This window comes from Entelurus aequoreus, linkage group LG23, assembly GCF_033978785.1.
Source record: "Entelurus aequoreus isolate RoL-2023_Sb linkage group LG23, RoL_Eaeq_v1.1, whole genome shotgun sequence".
NCBI classification, from domain to species: domain Eukaryota; kingdom Metazoa; phylum Chordata; class Actinopteri; order Syngnathiformes; family Syngnathidae; genus Entelurus; species Entelurus aequoreus.
Window position 1 is genome coordinate 4,358,755 of NC_084753.1, and position 16,507 is coordinate 4,375,261.

The 16,507-nt window shown below is 38.5% G+C and overlaps 2 protein-coding genes across 2 annotated transcripts in view; both read right to left on the reverse strand.

Annotated features, from left to right (window-relative positions):
* Positions 1-7,694, reverse strand: part of lpgat1 (lysophosphatidylglycerol acyltransferase 1) — a 126,880-nt gene extending 119,186 nt beyond the window's left edge. Inside the window, exons 1-2 of the mRNA XM_062033995.1 lie at positions 7,213-7,694; positions 6,707-6,959 (exon numbers count right to left, since the gene is read on the reverse strand). Coding sequence (XP_061889979.1) covers positions 6,707-6,944 — 238 coding nt within the window. The 5' untranslated portion in view covers positions 6,945-6,959; positions 7,213-7,694. The remainder of the gene's footprint in view (positions 1-6,706; positions 6,960-7,212) is intronic.
* Positions 7,695-15,032: 7,338 nt separating this feature from the next.
* The window catches only part of ints7 (integrator complex subunit 7), a 35,087-nt gene continuing 33,612 nt past the window's right edge, over positions 15,033-16,507 (reverse strand). Inside the window, exon 20 of the mRNA XM_062034915.1 lies at positions 15,033-15,836. Coding sequence (XP_061890899.1) covers positions 15,555-15,836 — 282 coding nt within the window. The 3' untranslated portion in view covers positions 15,033-15,554. The remainder of the gene's footprint in view (positions 15,837-16,507) is intronic.

Consider the following 16,507-nt stretch of genomic DNA (forward strand, 5'->3'; position numbering starts at 1 on the left):
GATATTAACAGTAAATGAACAAGTAGATTAATATTTAATTTTCTACTACTTGTCTTTGATAATTTTGACAAATAATAGAATGGAAAATGACACAATATGTTACTGCATATGTCAGCAGACTAAATTAGGAGCCTTTGTTTGTTTACTTACAAATAAAATACAAGTTGTCTTGTATGTTCACCATTTTATTTAAGGACAAACTTGCAATAAGAAACATATGTTTAATGTACCGTAAGATTTTTTGTTAAAAAGTAATGCAATTTTTTTGCGGTCCCCTTTATTTAGAAAAGTATCGAAAAGTACCGAAAAGTATCAAAATAATTTTAGTACTGGTACCAAAATATTGGTATCGGGACAACACAAATATATATTTGTATATATATATATATATTAGGGCTGCAACTAACGATTAATTCGATAATCGATTAATCTGTCGATTATTGTTTCGATTAATCGATTAATAATCGGATAAAAGAGACAAACCACATTTCTATCCTATCCAGTATTTTATTGAGAAAAAAAAACAGCATACTGGCACCATACTTATTTTGATTATTGTTTCTCAGCTGTTTGTACATGTTGCAGTTTATAAATAAAGGTTTATTAAAAAAAAAAAAGTATTAAAAACAAAACAAAAACTGCGCATGCGCATAGCATAGATCCAACGAATCGATGACTAAATTAATCGGCAACTATTTTAATAATCGATTAGTTGTTGCAGCCCTTATATATATATATATATATATATATATATATATATATATATATATATATAATTGTGACCAAAACGATCATGGCTATCATTATTATTGCGATAATTTTAAAGGTGCTCAAAATTTTTAAAAACTATTCATACTGAAATGTTTTAACCAAGTTTTATTTAAAAAAAAAAAAAAAAAAAAACATTAAAAATGTATGTACGTACCTCAAGTAGAAAGTTGAATGTGCATATGAAAGCAACACAAGCATTATAAACAAAGTAATATGGCAGAAACAAAATAATACTATAAATGAATACAAATAAATGTGAAAATTTCGCAAGATGGCACCTTATGAACATAAGATGTAACTGCACTTTTTGTCCATATAGATAAAAACAGTGTTCATATATGAGGTCTAGTCTTACTCATGACACTTTAATTTAGTGTTGTTTTGATATGTCATCTTAGTGACATCATGCACAAAAGTGCACTCTAAGCTTGTTTTAAAATGTCTCTGACAATCTTGCACTTTCTGTTTTGAAATGACATGAATGTTTGTGCCACTGCTTAATAACTGTTTAATAAATACACTTTTGCTAAATTGACTTAGTTGTGATTTCCCTCTCTGCATGAAAGTTTAAAATGAGCATATATTAATGCAGTATGAAGAAGAATGTTTTAATGTAGACACATAGAATCATCATACTGCTGTGATTATATGCATCAAGTGTTCATTCAAGGCTAAGGCAAAGTATCAACATATATATGGTGTATCGTGACATGGCCTAAAAATATCCAGATATTAATAAAAGGCCATATCGCCCAGCCCTAATTGAATATTTTATCGAACGCATTAATAATATCGATTGTGTCTATCGTGATAATAATTGATATCGTTTTGTCGGCCTAGCCCTATGAGCACCCTTCAAAAAAAGAGAAACATTTTAAAAAGAAAAGGAGGAAAATTGATTTCAGCACAAAGTGCTGCCACGCAAACCCGAAAGAAAATGTTGAAAATTAAGACTACATTTCCTGCAATAGAGTGCATTTCTACACTATATTTTACCTTTAGATTTATTTTCATCTACCGACCTTTGTTGGCTGTCTTTTTGACACTTAAATGTCCCATGTCCCACAGAATTTTTCGTGAGCTCTGTTTACAATGCGTCACGAGAAAAATAAACCTTCTCGCTGACTACTAATAAATACTCTGGATCAGTGGTTCTCAAACTTTTTTCGCCAAGTACCACCTCAGGAAACACTTGGCTTAAAAAAGCGGACATTTCACATGCCTAAAGATTTGTTGTTAGTCGTTTTTTAATGATGAAAAAGTCACTAAAAGCAGAGCAGTCTCTGGAAACTTGAACAATTCACACAAAGTACATTAAACAAGAAGGCGAAACGATACAAGAAAAAATACATGTTCCAGGGGAATTTCACTTTATTTGGAATTTTGCGTATAATTTACAATCCTTTTGAAGGACAAAAAATATTTTTTTAATGCATTATAACTTGTAAATAAATGTCAATATAATTCTGCTTACAATTGAGCCATTGGGAGCAATGAAGTCATTGCGTCTATTTTAGAGATGTCCGATAATATCGGACTGCCGATATTATCGGCCGATTAATGCTTTAAAATGTAATATCGGAAATTATCGGTATCGGTTTCAAAAAGTAAAATTTATGACTTTTTAAAACGCCGCCGTGTACACGGACGTAGGGAGAAGTACAGAGCGCCAATAAACCTTAAAGGCACTGCCTTTGCGTGCCGGCCCAGTCACATAATATCTACGGCTTTTCACACACAAGTGAATGCAAAGCATACTTGGTCAACAGCCATACAGGTCATACTGAGGGTAGCCGTATAAACAACTTTAACACTGTTACACATATGCGCCACACTGTGAACCCACACCAAAGAAGAATGACAAACACATTTCGGGAGAACATCCGCACCGTAACACAACATAAAAACAACAGAACAAATACCCAGAACCCCTTGCAGCACTAACTCTTCCGGGAGGCTACAATATACACCCCCCGCTACCCCATAACCCCCCACCTCAACCACGCCCCGCCCACCTCAGCCTCCTCATGCTCTCTCAGGGAGAGAGCATGAGGCTGCTGCTGTTTTGAGGCATGTTAAAAAAAATAATGCACTTTGTGACTTCAATAATAAATATGGCATTGCCATGTTGGCATTTTTTTCCATAACTTGAGTTGATTTATTTTGGAAAACCTTGTTACATTGTTTAATGCATCCAGCGGGGCATCACAACAAAATTAGGCATAACAATGTGTTCATTCCACCACTGTATATATCGGTATCGGTTGATATCGGAATCGGTAATTAAGAGATGGACAATATCGGCAAAAAAGCCATTATCGGACATCTCTATGGTAAATGGTAAATGGGTCGTACTTGTATAGCGCTTTTCTACCTTTTTAAGGAACTCAAAGCGCTTTGACACTATTTTCCACATTCACCCATTCACGCACACACATTCACACACTGATGGCTCTCTAGTCTATTTCCATCATAAAAGCCAATAAATAACCATCCAAAAAGCGCCAACATTACGCCATTTACATTTTGTGACCTGAACATTACCAAAGTATTAGCGATGTCGTTGTTATATGCGCTAACGTAAAGCAAGTATTTTTAGCGGCGCATCGATCACAGAGCAGTAACTTCCTTATGCTGCTGTATTGACATCATCAGCTGGTGAGCTGCTTTCTCGCCTCGGCGCTCGTGAAAGTTAATTCTATATCATAAATCATACCTGTCACCTTGATAGTAAAATAATGTGGACGTGAACTGTCACAGCCAACTTAGGCCCGGAAAGACGCTTCTTTCCACCACCCTTCTTTCCTTGTGAAGATTATGAGTCCTTGTTCATTTATATGATAATTTATGAACATTTCAGCAGTCCGCATTACAGTGAGCGCAGACATTGTACAGTAAGTACTGTTTTATTATGTCTGTTAGCTCTCATGGAGTCTGCAGTGAGTAGTAATCAGTGATGTTGTTGAAGGTAAAAGTGAACATTGTGATGTGTTTGTGAAATTAATAGGCCGCTGTAGGGCTGGGCGATATGGACGAAAAAGTATATCTCGATATATTTTTACTAGAGATGTCCGATAATATCGGCCGATAAATGCTTTAAAATGTAATATCGGAAATAATCGGTATCGTTTTTTTATTATCGGTATGTTTTTTTTGTTGTTTTTTTTATTAAATCAACATAAAAAACACAAGATACACTTACAATTAGTGCACTAACCCAAAAAACCTCCCTCCCCCATCTACACTCAGCACACAAAAGGGTTGTTTCTTTCTGTTATTAATATTCTGGTTCCTACATTATATATCAATATATACCAATACAGTCTGCAAGGGATACAGTCCGTAAGCACACATGATTGTGCGTGCTGCTGGTCCACTAATAGTACTAACCTTTAACAGTTCATTTTACTCATTTTCATTAATTACTAGTTTCTATGTAACTGTTTTTATATTGTTTTACTTTCTTTTTTATTCAAGAAAATGTTTTTAATCTATTTATCTTATTTTATTTTATTAATTTTAAAAAAAAGGACCTTATCTTCACCATACCTGGTTGTCGAAATTAGGCATAATAATGTGTTAATTCCACGACTGTATGTATCGGTATTGGTTGATATCGGTATCGGGTTATATCAGTATCGGTTGATATCGGTATCGGTAATTAAAGAGTTGGACAATATCGGAATATCGGATATCAGCAAAAAGCCATTATCGGACATCCCTAATTTGAACTTAAACTCGATATTGGATATACAGGTATATATCAATATATTTTTCGGTGAAAGTATACATATACACCGTGCCATTCAGTAAAATGTAAGTGAATGACAACTGTACTGTAAACACTTTTATTAACCCAGTTAGTCAAGATGGATATTAACAGAACAGAAAATAAACTGTTTAAGTAGCACAGAATTACATAACATAAATAAAATTTTAAAATATTATTTCTACGTAAAATAAACAACATAGCTATGCAAATAATACAATATGTATCAAACTCAGATAAAAAAATACATTTGCAGGCAGGCATTTTGTGATTTCCCTTCCAGGTTCTGTGTCCTGCCCTATCTTGCCTCTGATTGGCCTGTCCCTAACCAATCCTGACTCATCATAGTAAACAACCAACCAATCATGGATGTTCTTATACCTGCAAGCACGTCTTGGAAGGAGGAAGGGGAGGGCACTAGTAGCCCCATGGAGGGGGAGCGGGGGAGAACAAGGAACACAACAAATAAGCGGCGTTTGGTCATTTTAACGTGCAATAAATTATATCGATATTACGATATTTTCTGAATTCATATCTTGTTTAAAAATATATATCGATACATCTTACAAACTCGATATATCGCCCAGCCCTAGGCCGCTGTATGCTTTAAATGAGCAAAATACATAAATATGTTATGATGAATGTGCCTATTACTACATTACATATCTACTTATAGTGTGTACATAAACCCTTAATGGAGGTGTTTTTTAAGCACTTTTTTGGCAGAATAGAAAAGACTCCAATATGATTTATTGTAAGTGGACGCATTTATTTATTCATTCATGTATTTATTTGACAGGCACAGTACAATGAAACATTGCTACATAGGTAACCAATGTCAAAGCACATAAGACTTCTAGCCACAGGCCAATTTGCAACCCTCGTCTCTGGTTAGGCTTTTTAAAAAAAGTTGAGAAAAGTATAAAACTAGGGGTGTAACGGTACACAAAAATTTTGGTTCGGTACGTACCTCGGTTTAGTGGTCACGGTTCTCGATTCAAAAACGATTTTTTTCCCCCGATTCAAAAGGATTCTCTATTCATTCAATACATAGGATTTCAGCAGGATCTACCCCAGTCAAGCAGAGTAGTAGATTTTTGTAAAAAGCTTTTATAATTGTAAAGGACAATGTTTTATCAACTGATTGCAATAATGTACATTTGTTTTAACTATTAAATGAACCAAAAATATGACTTATTTTATCTTTCTGAAAATATTGGACACAGTGTGTTGTCAAGCTTATGAGATGCGATGCAAGTGTAAGCCACTGTGACACTATTGTTCTTTTTTTTTAATTTTTATAAATGTCTAATGATAATGTCAATGAGGGATTTTTAATCACTGCTATGTTGAAATTGTAACTAATATTGATACTGTTGTTGATAATATTCATTTTTGTTTCACTACTTTTGGTTTTGTTCTGTGTCGTGTTTGTGTCTCCTCTCAACTGCTCTGTTTATTGCAGTTCTGAGTGTTGCTGGGTCGGGTTTGGTTTTGGAATTGGATTGCATTGTTATGGTATTTCTGTGTATTGTTTTGTTGGATTGATTAATTAAAAAAAAAAAAATAAATAAAAATCGATTTTTTTAAAAATGAGAATCGATTCTGAATCGCACAACATGAGGATTTTTTCCCACACCCCTAATATATATATATATATATATATATATATATATATATATATATATATATATATATATATATATATATATATATATATATGAAATACTTGACTTGGTGAGTTCTAGCTGTAAATATACTCCTCCCCTCTTAACCACGCCCCCCCACCCCCACCTCCCGAAATCTGAGGTCTCAAGGTTGGCTGAGATAGGCTCCAGCAACCCCCTGCGTTCCCGAAAGGGACAAGCGGTAGAAAATGGATGGATGGATGCTTTTAAATGTAAGTGTAACATTTTGTTTGTTTAGCCTTTTGGAAGAAAATACATGCATCGTTGCAGATTGTGCAAGTTGACGATGATGTCACATAGACCACGCCCATAGCCACGCCCCCCAACGTCATAGGTATGTTGGCAATCTGGGGGGGAAACCTTGAAGGGTGTGACGCTCTTAGAGAATGTGTGCCCTCCCGCAAATAGCAATACAACAAACATTGCAACAGAATGTGTCTTTTCTTTTTTTGGTGCAATAAACAAAAAAGCGTCTTACCCGTGTAACCTGCAAGCCAACCCCAGGACGACACCATGGCCAGCATCCATTTAAACATCATTCCTTCCAGCTGCCAGAAAGTGAACCGGTGCCATATTCTCAGCGGCTGCAGCACCAGCAGGCAGAGGCAGTAGGACGGGATGGCCACACAGTTATTGAGGAACATGAACACGAAGCGCAGCACCGACTTGAGCAGAACCCAGCCCAGTTTCCCGGCCTCGTCCACCAGCTGGGCCATCGTGATCCTCTCCGCCTGCAGAGGGGGGGGGACGGACGGAAGGAAGTTAACGCGTACCGCCAGTCTTCTGCTTGATAGGGAGAGCACTCGCAAAAACGAGGTCATGGTGTGACACTTGAACGCATCATTTCTCTATTTGGAGCTAGCTCAGTGAAAAAAGATGACTTTATGACATGCTAGCGAAATATTAAAAAAATATATATGTGCTACTAATTAAGCACTTCCTAAATAAAGACATACTCTAATTGTGACATGACCGCCGACTTACCTTAATATGGTCACGGAAGCATCCAAAGATAGCAAAAGGCTAAACGTGTTGAAGCAGCAAACCTAAAGCAATAAAGTAGCCCTTTTCCTAGTGGTAGACATGGCCAGTCCTTGTTTTGCCAAATATAACGGGAACGTGTTGATATTTGATTTATTTTTTTCAACAACCCCCTCGCGTTAAAACCGCTATCAGACCCATTTAGGCGACGTTGTCCGGGGAGCTGTGGGTGAATCCCTCGCTAGCTCGCTAGCTAGCTAGCTCCACTTGAGCGCGGTCGGCTCCATCGCGGTCAGACACCGGGATCATTCCACAGTGAGCCATCATCGCCGCCAGGTTAGGTCGCTATTCCACGCTCTCGCCTTCGCTCCCTCCGGATGAAAGAGACGCGCGGTTAAGGCGTCAATCGCCGCGGCGCCCGGCGGGAGGGGAGGGAGGGGGGGGGAGACGTTGTGGACGGCGATGTTTCGGTGGCACCCGTTATCTGTCGGAAAGACGCGATTCACTTTGCGTCAAGTCACACGGCGTGCCGGAAGAGAAGCGGGAGCGAGTTTTCTCGCTTCAAAATAAAATATCTAAATAAATAAGAATTTGAGACTACACACTAAAATTTCCTCATAAAAATTTGAAAAATATGCCACATTGTTTATTAATCTATTTGTGGTTAAAAAAAATGCTGTTCATGCACATATTTTTATAAAACGGAGATAGCTTTGTTTGTATTTTGAAGGCCAATAACGGAAGTTAATCTTTTTACTACAACTATTGCTTCACTTGGCTCCATAAAGCAGTGATTTTCAACCACTAGTGCAGTGTTTTTCAACCACTGTGCCGCGGCACACTAGTGCATACTTGCCAACCCTCCCGTTTTTAGCGGGAGAATCCCGATATTCAGCGCCTCTCCCGACAACCTCCCGGCAGAGATTTTCTCCCGACAAACTCCCGGTATTCAGCCGGAGCTGGAGGCCACGCCCCCTCCAGCTCAATGCGGACCTGAGACTGAGTGGGGACAGCCTGTTCTCACGTCCGCTTTCGCACAATATAAACAGCTTGCCTGCCCAATGACGTCATAACATCTAGGGCTTTTAGAGAGTAGAGTGCACAACTGCGCACACAACAAGGAGACGTTCGAAGGGGAAGGTGTATGTTGCCTGTAAATATGTAGAACAGACTTCTCCATTGAACACGGTGGCCGAAATGATATACTCATCATGAACGGAGAAGTTAAACAGGACAATACTGCCATCTAATGGATAGCCACCGGAACACTGAAATTCAAGTATTTCTTTTATGTAAATAAAATAAATATATATATATATATATATATATATATATATATATATATATATATATATATATATATATATATATATATATATATATATATATATATATAGCTAGAATTCACTGAAAGTCAAGTATTTCATACATATATATATATATATATTATATATATATATATATGAAATACTCGAGTTGGTGAATTGTAGCTGTAAATAACCACGCCCCCAACCCCACCCCCCACCTCCCGATATTGGAGGTCTCAAGATTGGCAAGTATGCACTAGTGTGCCGTGGGAGCATACTTGCCAACCCTGAGACCTCCAAATTAGGGAGATTTGGTGGGGCGGGGCCAGGGTTAAGGGGGAGGAGTATATTTATAGCTAAATATTGCGGAAAGAGATTATTCTAGATCAGGGGTCCCCAAACTACGGCCCACGGGCCGGATCCGGCCCCCCAGCATCCAAAATCCGGCCCACAGGAAGTCCCAAGTTCAAAAAAAAGTTTTTTTTTTAAAAATTGTTTTTAATCTTTCCTTTCTAATCCATTTTCTACCGCTTGTTACTCTTGGTGTCTCCTAGCCGCTCAGGCAAATCATATTGTCTAAAAATTAATTTTCCCATCGATAACGTGACAATGTTAAATGTTGATGAACATCAATGTTAATTGATGTTAAATGACAAAACGGATTATAAAGGCAATGTATATATGTATATATACATATATATATACATATATATATTATATATATATCAGTGATGTGCACTCACGTGCCATAATGGAAAGAAAAAAAATGTAAAAAGAAAAAAAATGTATTAAATTGTTATATGTATCCAGTGATTATACTATAAAGTTATTTTCCATTTAACTTCACCAGTTTTAGATTATTTGTGTTCAAAATCGCTGAATTTTCACATTTGCCGTTCAAATACTGAGAAGAGACTTGCTGTGATCAGCAGCCAGTTGAGGCACGTCACTCAGTTGTGCCTCACCGTGGATTGCGGACTCGGCTAACTGCTGGCCTGCTGTGCAGTGAGACCGTATTGCTATATTAATTATATTATACATTTCCATAGTTTAGTTAGCTGAGGTATATAATGTACAGTGTATTTTGTCAACAACTGTATGTGTGTAAGTATTTCTTGTGCTGAGCGATCATAAAACTGCTGCGAAGACGCACTGGCTGAGGCTCGCAGTAATCCCGCCTCCTGGTGGTAGAGAATGCACCCCCGCCGTAGAATGCACCCCCTGACGGGAGTGTTATATCAACTACAGCCCACACTTAATCTTTCCTCGTGTAAGATTGAATCTATTTAAAAAAGTTATTTAATAAGAAGCCAAAAAGTGCAAAAACAATAATGTTCGTGTTGGAGGAGTTGTGAATGACTGCAGGGCCACAACATTAGGTACACCTGCAGACTGCAGCACGGATTTCATATTTCATTCATTCACAACTCCTCCAACACGAACATTATTGTTTTTGCACTTTTTGGCTTCTTATTAAATAACTTTTTTAAAATAGATTCAATCTTGCACGTGGAAAGTTTAAGTGTGGGCTTTAGTTATAACACTCCCGCCAGGGGGTGCATTCTACGGCGGGGGTGCATTAATCCAGCACAACAGCGGCGCATGGACTTCATTTATAATCAATCAATCAATGTTTATTTATATAGCCCTAAATCACAAGTGTCTCAAAGGGCTGCACAAGCCACAACGACATACTCGGTACAGAGCCCACATACGGGCAAGGAAAAACTCACCCCAGTGGGACGTAAGTAAAGGTAAGACCATAATAACGGTTTTTTTATTAAAGGTGCTTTTTTGTGTGCCACAGTTTGTATGTGTAAAGTTAAAGTTAAGTTAAAGTACCAATGATTGTCACACACACTAGGTGTAATGAAATTTGTCCTCTGCATTTGACCCATCCCCTTGATCACCCCCTGGGAGGTGAGGGGAGCAGTGGGCAGCAGCGGCGCCGCGCCCAGGAATAATTTTGTGTGATTTAACCCCCAATTCCAACCCTTGATGCTGAGTGTCAAGCAGGGAAGAATGCTGGTATGAGCTTTTAAACATAACCTGTTAACTGCTGCCAATCAAATGGTGAATAAGATACTCTTTAGGGTTCATATGTTTGTAAATCTGACTGTGATGAAGTCAGTGCCTCACCAGCCATGAACTTCACCGCACGTCACTGAGATATATATATATATATATATATATATATATATATATATATATATATATATATACAGCCTGGCCCCCAGCCAAAACATTTTTAACCCAATGGGGCCCCCGAGCCAAAAAGTTTGGGGACCCCTGTTCTAGATTGTACCTAATGTCATTACTTTTTTTATTGACTATTGACTATCTTATTGATTGTGGAACAAGCAGTAGAAAATGGATGGATGGTACTTTTTCATCACTTATTGTTTGTCTTTGGTAAACTAATGTGTATATTTTAGGCCATTGGTTCTTTGTTTTATTTTTGCAAAAATGTATTTATATATTTTTATATTGCTCTTTTTATCTTTGCTATGAACATTATTATGTAAACTCGAAGTTATTATTACTTTTTTTGGTTCTTTGTTGTTGCTATTTTTGTATTACAACATTTTATTATTTGATCATGTTGTACTGCATTGCAATCTTTTGTTTTCTGATTGTGAGATGTTTTTTGCCTGGACCCTGGCAGTGTAGACTAATGAGGATCCTTAATAAACTAAACTAAACTATAGCTAGAATTCACTTAAATTCAAGTATTTCTTATATATATATATATATATATATATATATATATATATATATATATATATATATATATATATATATATATATAAAATAAATACTTGACTTTCAGTGAATTCTAGCTATATATAAATATGTATTTTATATATATATATATATATATATACATATAAATAAAATAAATATGTTCATTTATTTACACACAGTATACACACATAACACTCCTCTCTACTCATTGTTGTATTTGAAAGTGCAATGCTTTGCAGCCAGTAGCACAGCCTTTGAAGGAGCATACAGTAGGTATGGGCAGTGTAATATTCTGGGTTGGAGTCAATAACCAAGCGAGGTGACGAAGTTACGTCTCTTTACTTCATACATCAGAACCGACTCCCACACTTGCCATCAGGGTGCGCAATACAACGTAAACCGTTGGCCAACCAAAAAGTTACATTTTGGTTGGCCAACGGTTTACGTTGTATCGCGCACCCTGACAGCAAGTGTGGAAGTCGGTTCTGAAGTATGAAGTAAAGAGCGGACGTAACGACAGGCTGTCCTCATTCAGGTCCGCATGGACCTGGAGGGGGCGTGCCTTAAGTCCGGCTGAAAATCGGGAGAAATTCGGGAGAATGGTTGTCCCGGGAGATTTTCGGGAGAGGCACTGAAATTCGGGAGTCTCCCGGAAAATTCGGGAGGGTTGGCAAGTATGCGTGGGAGATGATCTAATTTCACCTATTTGGGGTAAAAAATATTTTTTGCAAAGCAGTAATTATAGTCTGCAAATGATGTGTTGTTGTTGAGTGTCGGTGCTGTCTAGAGCTCGGCAGAGTAACCGTGTAATACTCTTCCATATCAGTAGGTGGCGGCCGGTAGCTAATTGCTTTGTAGATGTTGGAAACAGCGGGAGGCAGCGTGCAGGTAAAAAGGTATTCAATGCTTAAACAAAAAAATAAACAAAAGGTGAGTGCCCCTAAGAAAAGGCATTGAAGCTTAGGGAAGGCTATGCAGAAGGAAACTAAAACTGAACTGGCTACAAAGTAAACAAAAACAGAATGGTGGACGACAGCAAAGACTTACTGCGGAGCAAAGATGGCGTCCACAATGTGCATCCGAACATGACATGACAATCGACAATGTCCCCACAAAGAAGGATAAAAACAAAGTAGATGCGGGAAATATCACTCAAAGGAAGACATGAAACTGCTACAGGAAGATACCAAAAAAAGAGGAAAAGCCACCAAAATAGGAGCGCAAGACAAGAAGTAAAACACTACACACAGGAAAACAGCAAACAAGTCCAAATAAGTCAGGGTGTGATGTGACAGGTGGTGACAGTACACCTACTTTGAGACAAGAGCTATAGTGATGCATGCTTGGTTATGCTTTAAAGTCATATCCAACAATTGCAACAACAACTTTTCACTGTCAACTGAGTTTCGTTTTTAAGAGATTTCTGCTGGTGGTGTGCCTCTGCCTTTTTTCAACGCAAAAAATGTGCCTTGCCTCAAAAAAGGTTGAAAAACACTGCACTAGTGTACCGTGAGATATTGTCTGGTGTGCCGTGGGAGATGATGTCCATCCATCCATCCATTTCCTACCGCTTGTCCCTTTCAGGGTTGCGGGGGGTGCTGGAGCCTATCTCAGCTGCATTCGGGCGGAAGGCGGGGTACACCCTGGACAAGTCGCCACCTCATCACAGGGCCAACACAGTTAAGACAGACAACAACAATTTAGTGTTGCCAATCAACCTATCCCCAGGTGCATGTCTGCGGAGGTGGGAGGAAGCCGGAGTACCCGGAGGGAACCCACGCAGTCACGGGGAGAACATGCAAACTCCACACAGAAAGACCCCGAGCCCGGGATTGAACTCAGGACTACTCAGGACCTTCGTATTGTGAGGCACATGCACTAACCCCTGTCCCACCGTGCTGCCCTGTTCATGCACATTATTTATTTTAATAAAACGGAGATAGCTTTGTTTGTATTTTGAAGTCCAATACCGGAAGTCAAGCTTTTTACTACAACTATTGTATAAAGCAGTGTTTTTCAACCACTAGTGTGCCGTGAGATATTGTCTGGTGTGCCGTGGGAGATGATGTCATTTCACCTAATTGGGTTAAAAATATTTTTTGCACACCAGTAATTATAACCCGCAAATAATGTGCCGTTGTTGAGTGTCTGTGCTGTGTAGAGCAGTGTTTTTCAACCGTTTTCAAGCCAAGGCACATTATTTTCATTGAAAAAAGGCGGAGGCACACCACCGGCAGAGAACATAAAAAAAGTGAGACTCAGCAGGCGATATTGACAATAAAAAGTCGTTGTCGCAATTGTTGGATATGACTTTAAAGCATAACCAAGCATGCATCACTATAGCTCTTGTCTCAAAGTAGGTGTACTGTCACCACCTGTCACATCACACCCTGACTTATTTGGACTTGTTTGCTGTTTTCCTGTGTGTAGTGTTTTACTTCTTGTCTTGCGCTCCTATTTTAATGGATTTTTCTCTTTTTTTGGTATTTTCCTGTAGCAGTTTCATGTCTTCCATTGAGCGATATTTCCCACATCTACTTTGTTTTAGCAGTCAAGAATATTTCAGTTGTTTCTATCCTTCTTTGTGGGGACATTGTTGATTGTCATGTCATGTTCGGATGTACATTGTGGACGCCGTCTTTGCTCCACAGTAAGTCTTTGCTGTCGTCCAGCATTCTGTTTTTGTTTACTTTGTAGCCAGTTCAGTTTTAATTTTGTTCTGCATAGCCTTCCCTAAGCTTTAATGCCTTTTCTTAGGGGCACTCACCTTTTGTTTATTTTTGGTTTAAGCATTAGACACCTTTTTACCTGCACACTGCCTCCCGCTGTTTCCGACATCTACAAAGCAATCAGCTACCTGCTGCCACCTACTGATATGAAAAAGTATTACACGGTTACTCTGCCGAGCTCTAGACAGCACCGACACTCAACAACAACACATCATTTGCAGACTATAATTACTGGTTTGCAAAAAGTATTTTTAACCCAAATAGGTGAAATTAGATCATCTCCCACGGCACACCAGACTGTATCTCACGCCACACCTAGTGTGCCGCGGCACAGTGGTTGAAAAACACTGGTCTAGAGCGCGGCAGAGTAACCGTGTAATACTCTTCCATATCTGTAGGTGGCAGCAGGTAGCTTATTCCTTTGTGGACGCCGGGAACATTGTTTGTCGTGATCACAATATGCAGACGACAGCGGGAGGCAGTGTGCAGGTAAAAAGGTATCTAATGCTGAAACCAAAAATAAACAAAAGGCGAGTGCCGCTAAGAAAAGGCATTGAAGCTTAGGGATGGCTATGGAAAACCAAACTAAAACTGAACTGGCTACAAAGTCAACAAAAACAGAATGCTGGACGACCGCAAAGACTTACAGTGTGTGGAGGAGCAGACGGCGTCTACAAAGTACATCCGTACATGACATGACAAAATAGGAAACACTACACACAGGAAAACAGCAAAAAAGTCAAAATAAGTCACGGCTAGATGTGACAGGTGGTGACAGTACACCTGCTTTGAGACGAGCAGACGGTTTGTATTTATATCCAACAATTGCGAGAACTACCATTTACTGTCAATATCGGCTGCTGAGTTTCATTTTTGTATGTTATCCGCTAGTGGTGTGCCTCGGGATTTTTCCAATGAAAAAAATGTGCCTTGGCTCAAAAAAGGTTGAAAAACAGTGCCATAAAGCATATGTACGCAAGCTCTCGGTTGTCGAATGATGATGGTTTTATTATCTTGTTAGCAAATCGATCGTTGCATCCTAATTAGGGCTGCAAGGAAGACACCGGAGAACAAACGTTAAAATGAGAGCATTCGGTCATGTCGTAGTAGCAATTTGCGTACAATAACAAATATGGTCATAAGTACAACTGGTAAAAATGTAACGTGGATAATTAGAAATAATGTCTGTTATGTAGTAGAAAGCCCAATCCCTCATGTTCTGTGTGCATCATTGTCACTAGTCTGCCCCCTTGTGGCGCTATGAGTGATGGCACCTCATAGAAAACAGTAAATCCAAAGAGCGTCTTACAAAACTAAAATGTCGAGGAGATTAGTGCATAAAATATTAGTGGATTAAGAAAGGGGTTTTGCATGATCTATTCAGTGACATGTATGCAGAAATGCATCATCTTTGGGGTGTATGTGTACAAATACATTATTATTTGGGTGTGGTATAGAATTAAGCAAATTGTAGCATTCTTTAAGAAAGTACATCTGGTCTTTTAATGACAAGTATTTACAACCAGATAAATCAAGTACATTACAAACCTGAAACACGTGTAAGTTAGAATCGACTGTAAGCCGCCCTCTGAGAAGCAGGCTGAGTGGCGGCCTGTTGCATTTGGTGACGGAGCTGCTGGGAGTAAGGGTCCTCCAGGGACTTGACCGACAGTGTCGTCTTGGGCCCCGTTTTCCACTCGATGCCGCTCTCATCCACCACGGAGGCCTCCACGGTAACGGCGTGTGTTCCCAGGATGGAGAAATTGAGCAGGAACTGCGTGCTGAAATAGTCGTTATGAGGTTCTACCCGCTGCTCAATCTCATTGGTTGTACTGTCCAGAGGAATCTGGAAGGCAAATTAAAAATAGTTGGCGCTAAAGCCTCACAAAAAACGGAACAAACCACCGAATTGGTGCCATTTGGAAATAAAATGCATGATAAAATCAACACTAAAATAAATGTTTTTTTCTACCTGCACATTAATCTCAGATTGCATATTTATGAATTACAATTAAAATAATCAAACTACATTAAACCACCAAATATAATAATTACAATTTTTCAGATTTTTTTTTTTTACATTATTTTGCTGTACCTTATCCCAACTTAACGTCAGTTGATTTTCTTAAATGTTTTAAAATGTAACAGTTCACACATTAGATGTGCCCCTGGGTTTTCACTCGGTCCTGTTACATGACCACAAAAAATGTAGAATACTCCACAAGTCACATGGTCCACAAGAAGTTGCATCATTCATATCCTCTACAGGTAAAAAAAAAAAAAAAAGAAAATTATATATTAAGTTAAGTTAAAGTGCCAATGATTGTCACACACACTAGGTGTGGTGAAATTATTCTCTGCATTTGACCCATCACCCTTAAAGGCCTACTGAAAGCCACTACTACTGACCACGCAGTCTGATAGTTTATATATCAATGATGAAATCTTAACATTGCAACACATGCCAATACGGCCGGGTTAACTTATAAAGTGACATTTTAAATTTCCCGCTAAACT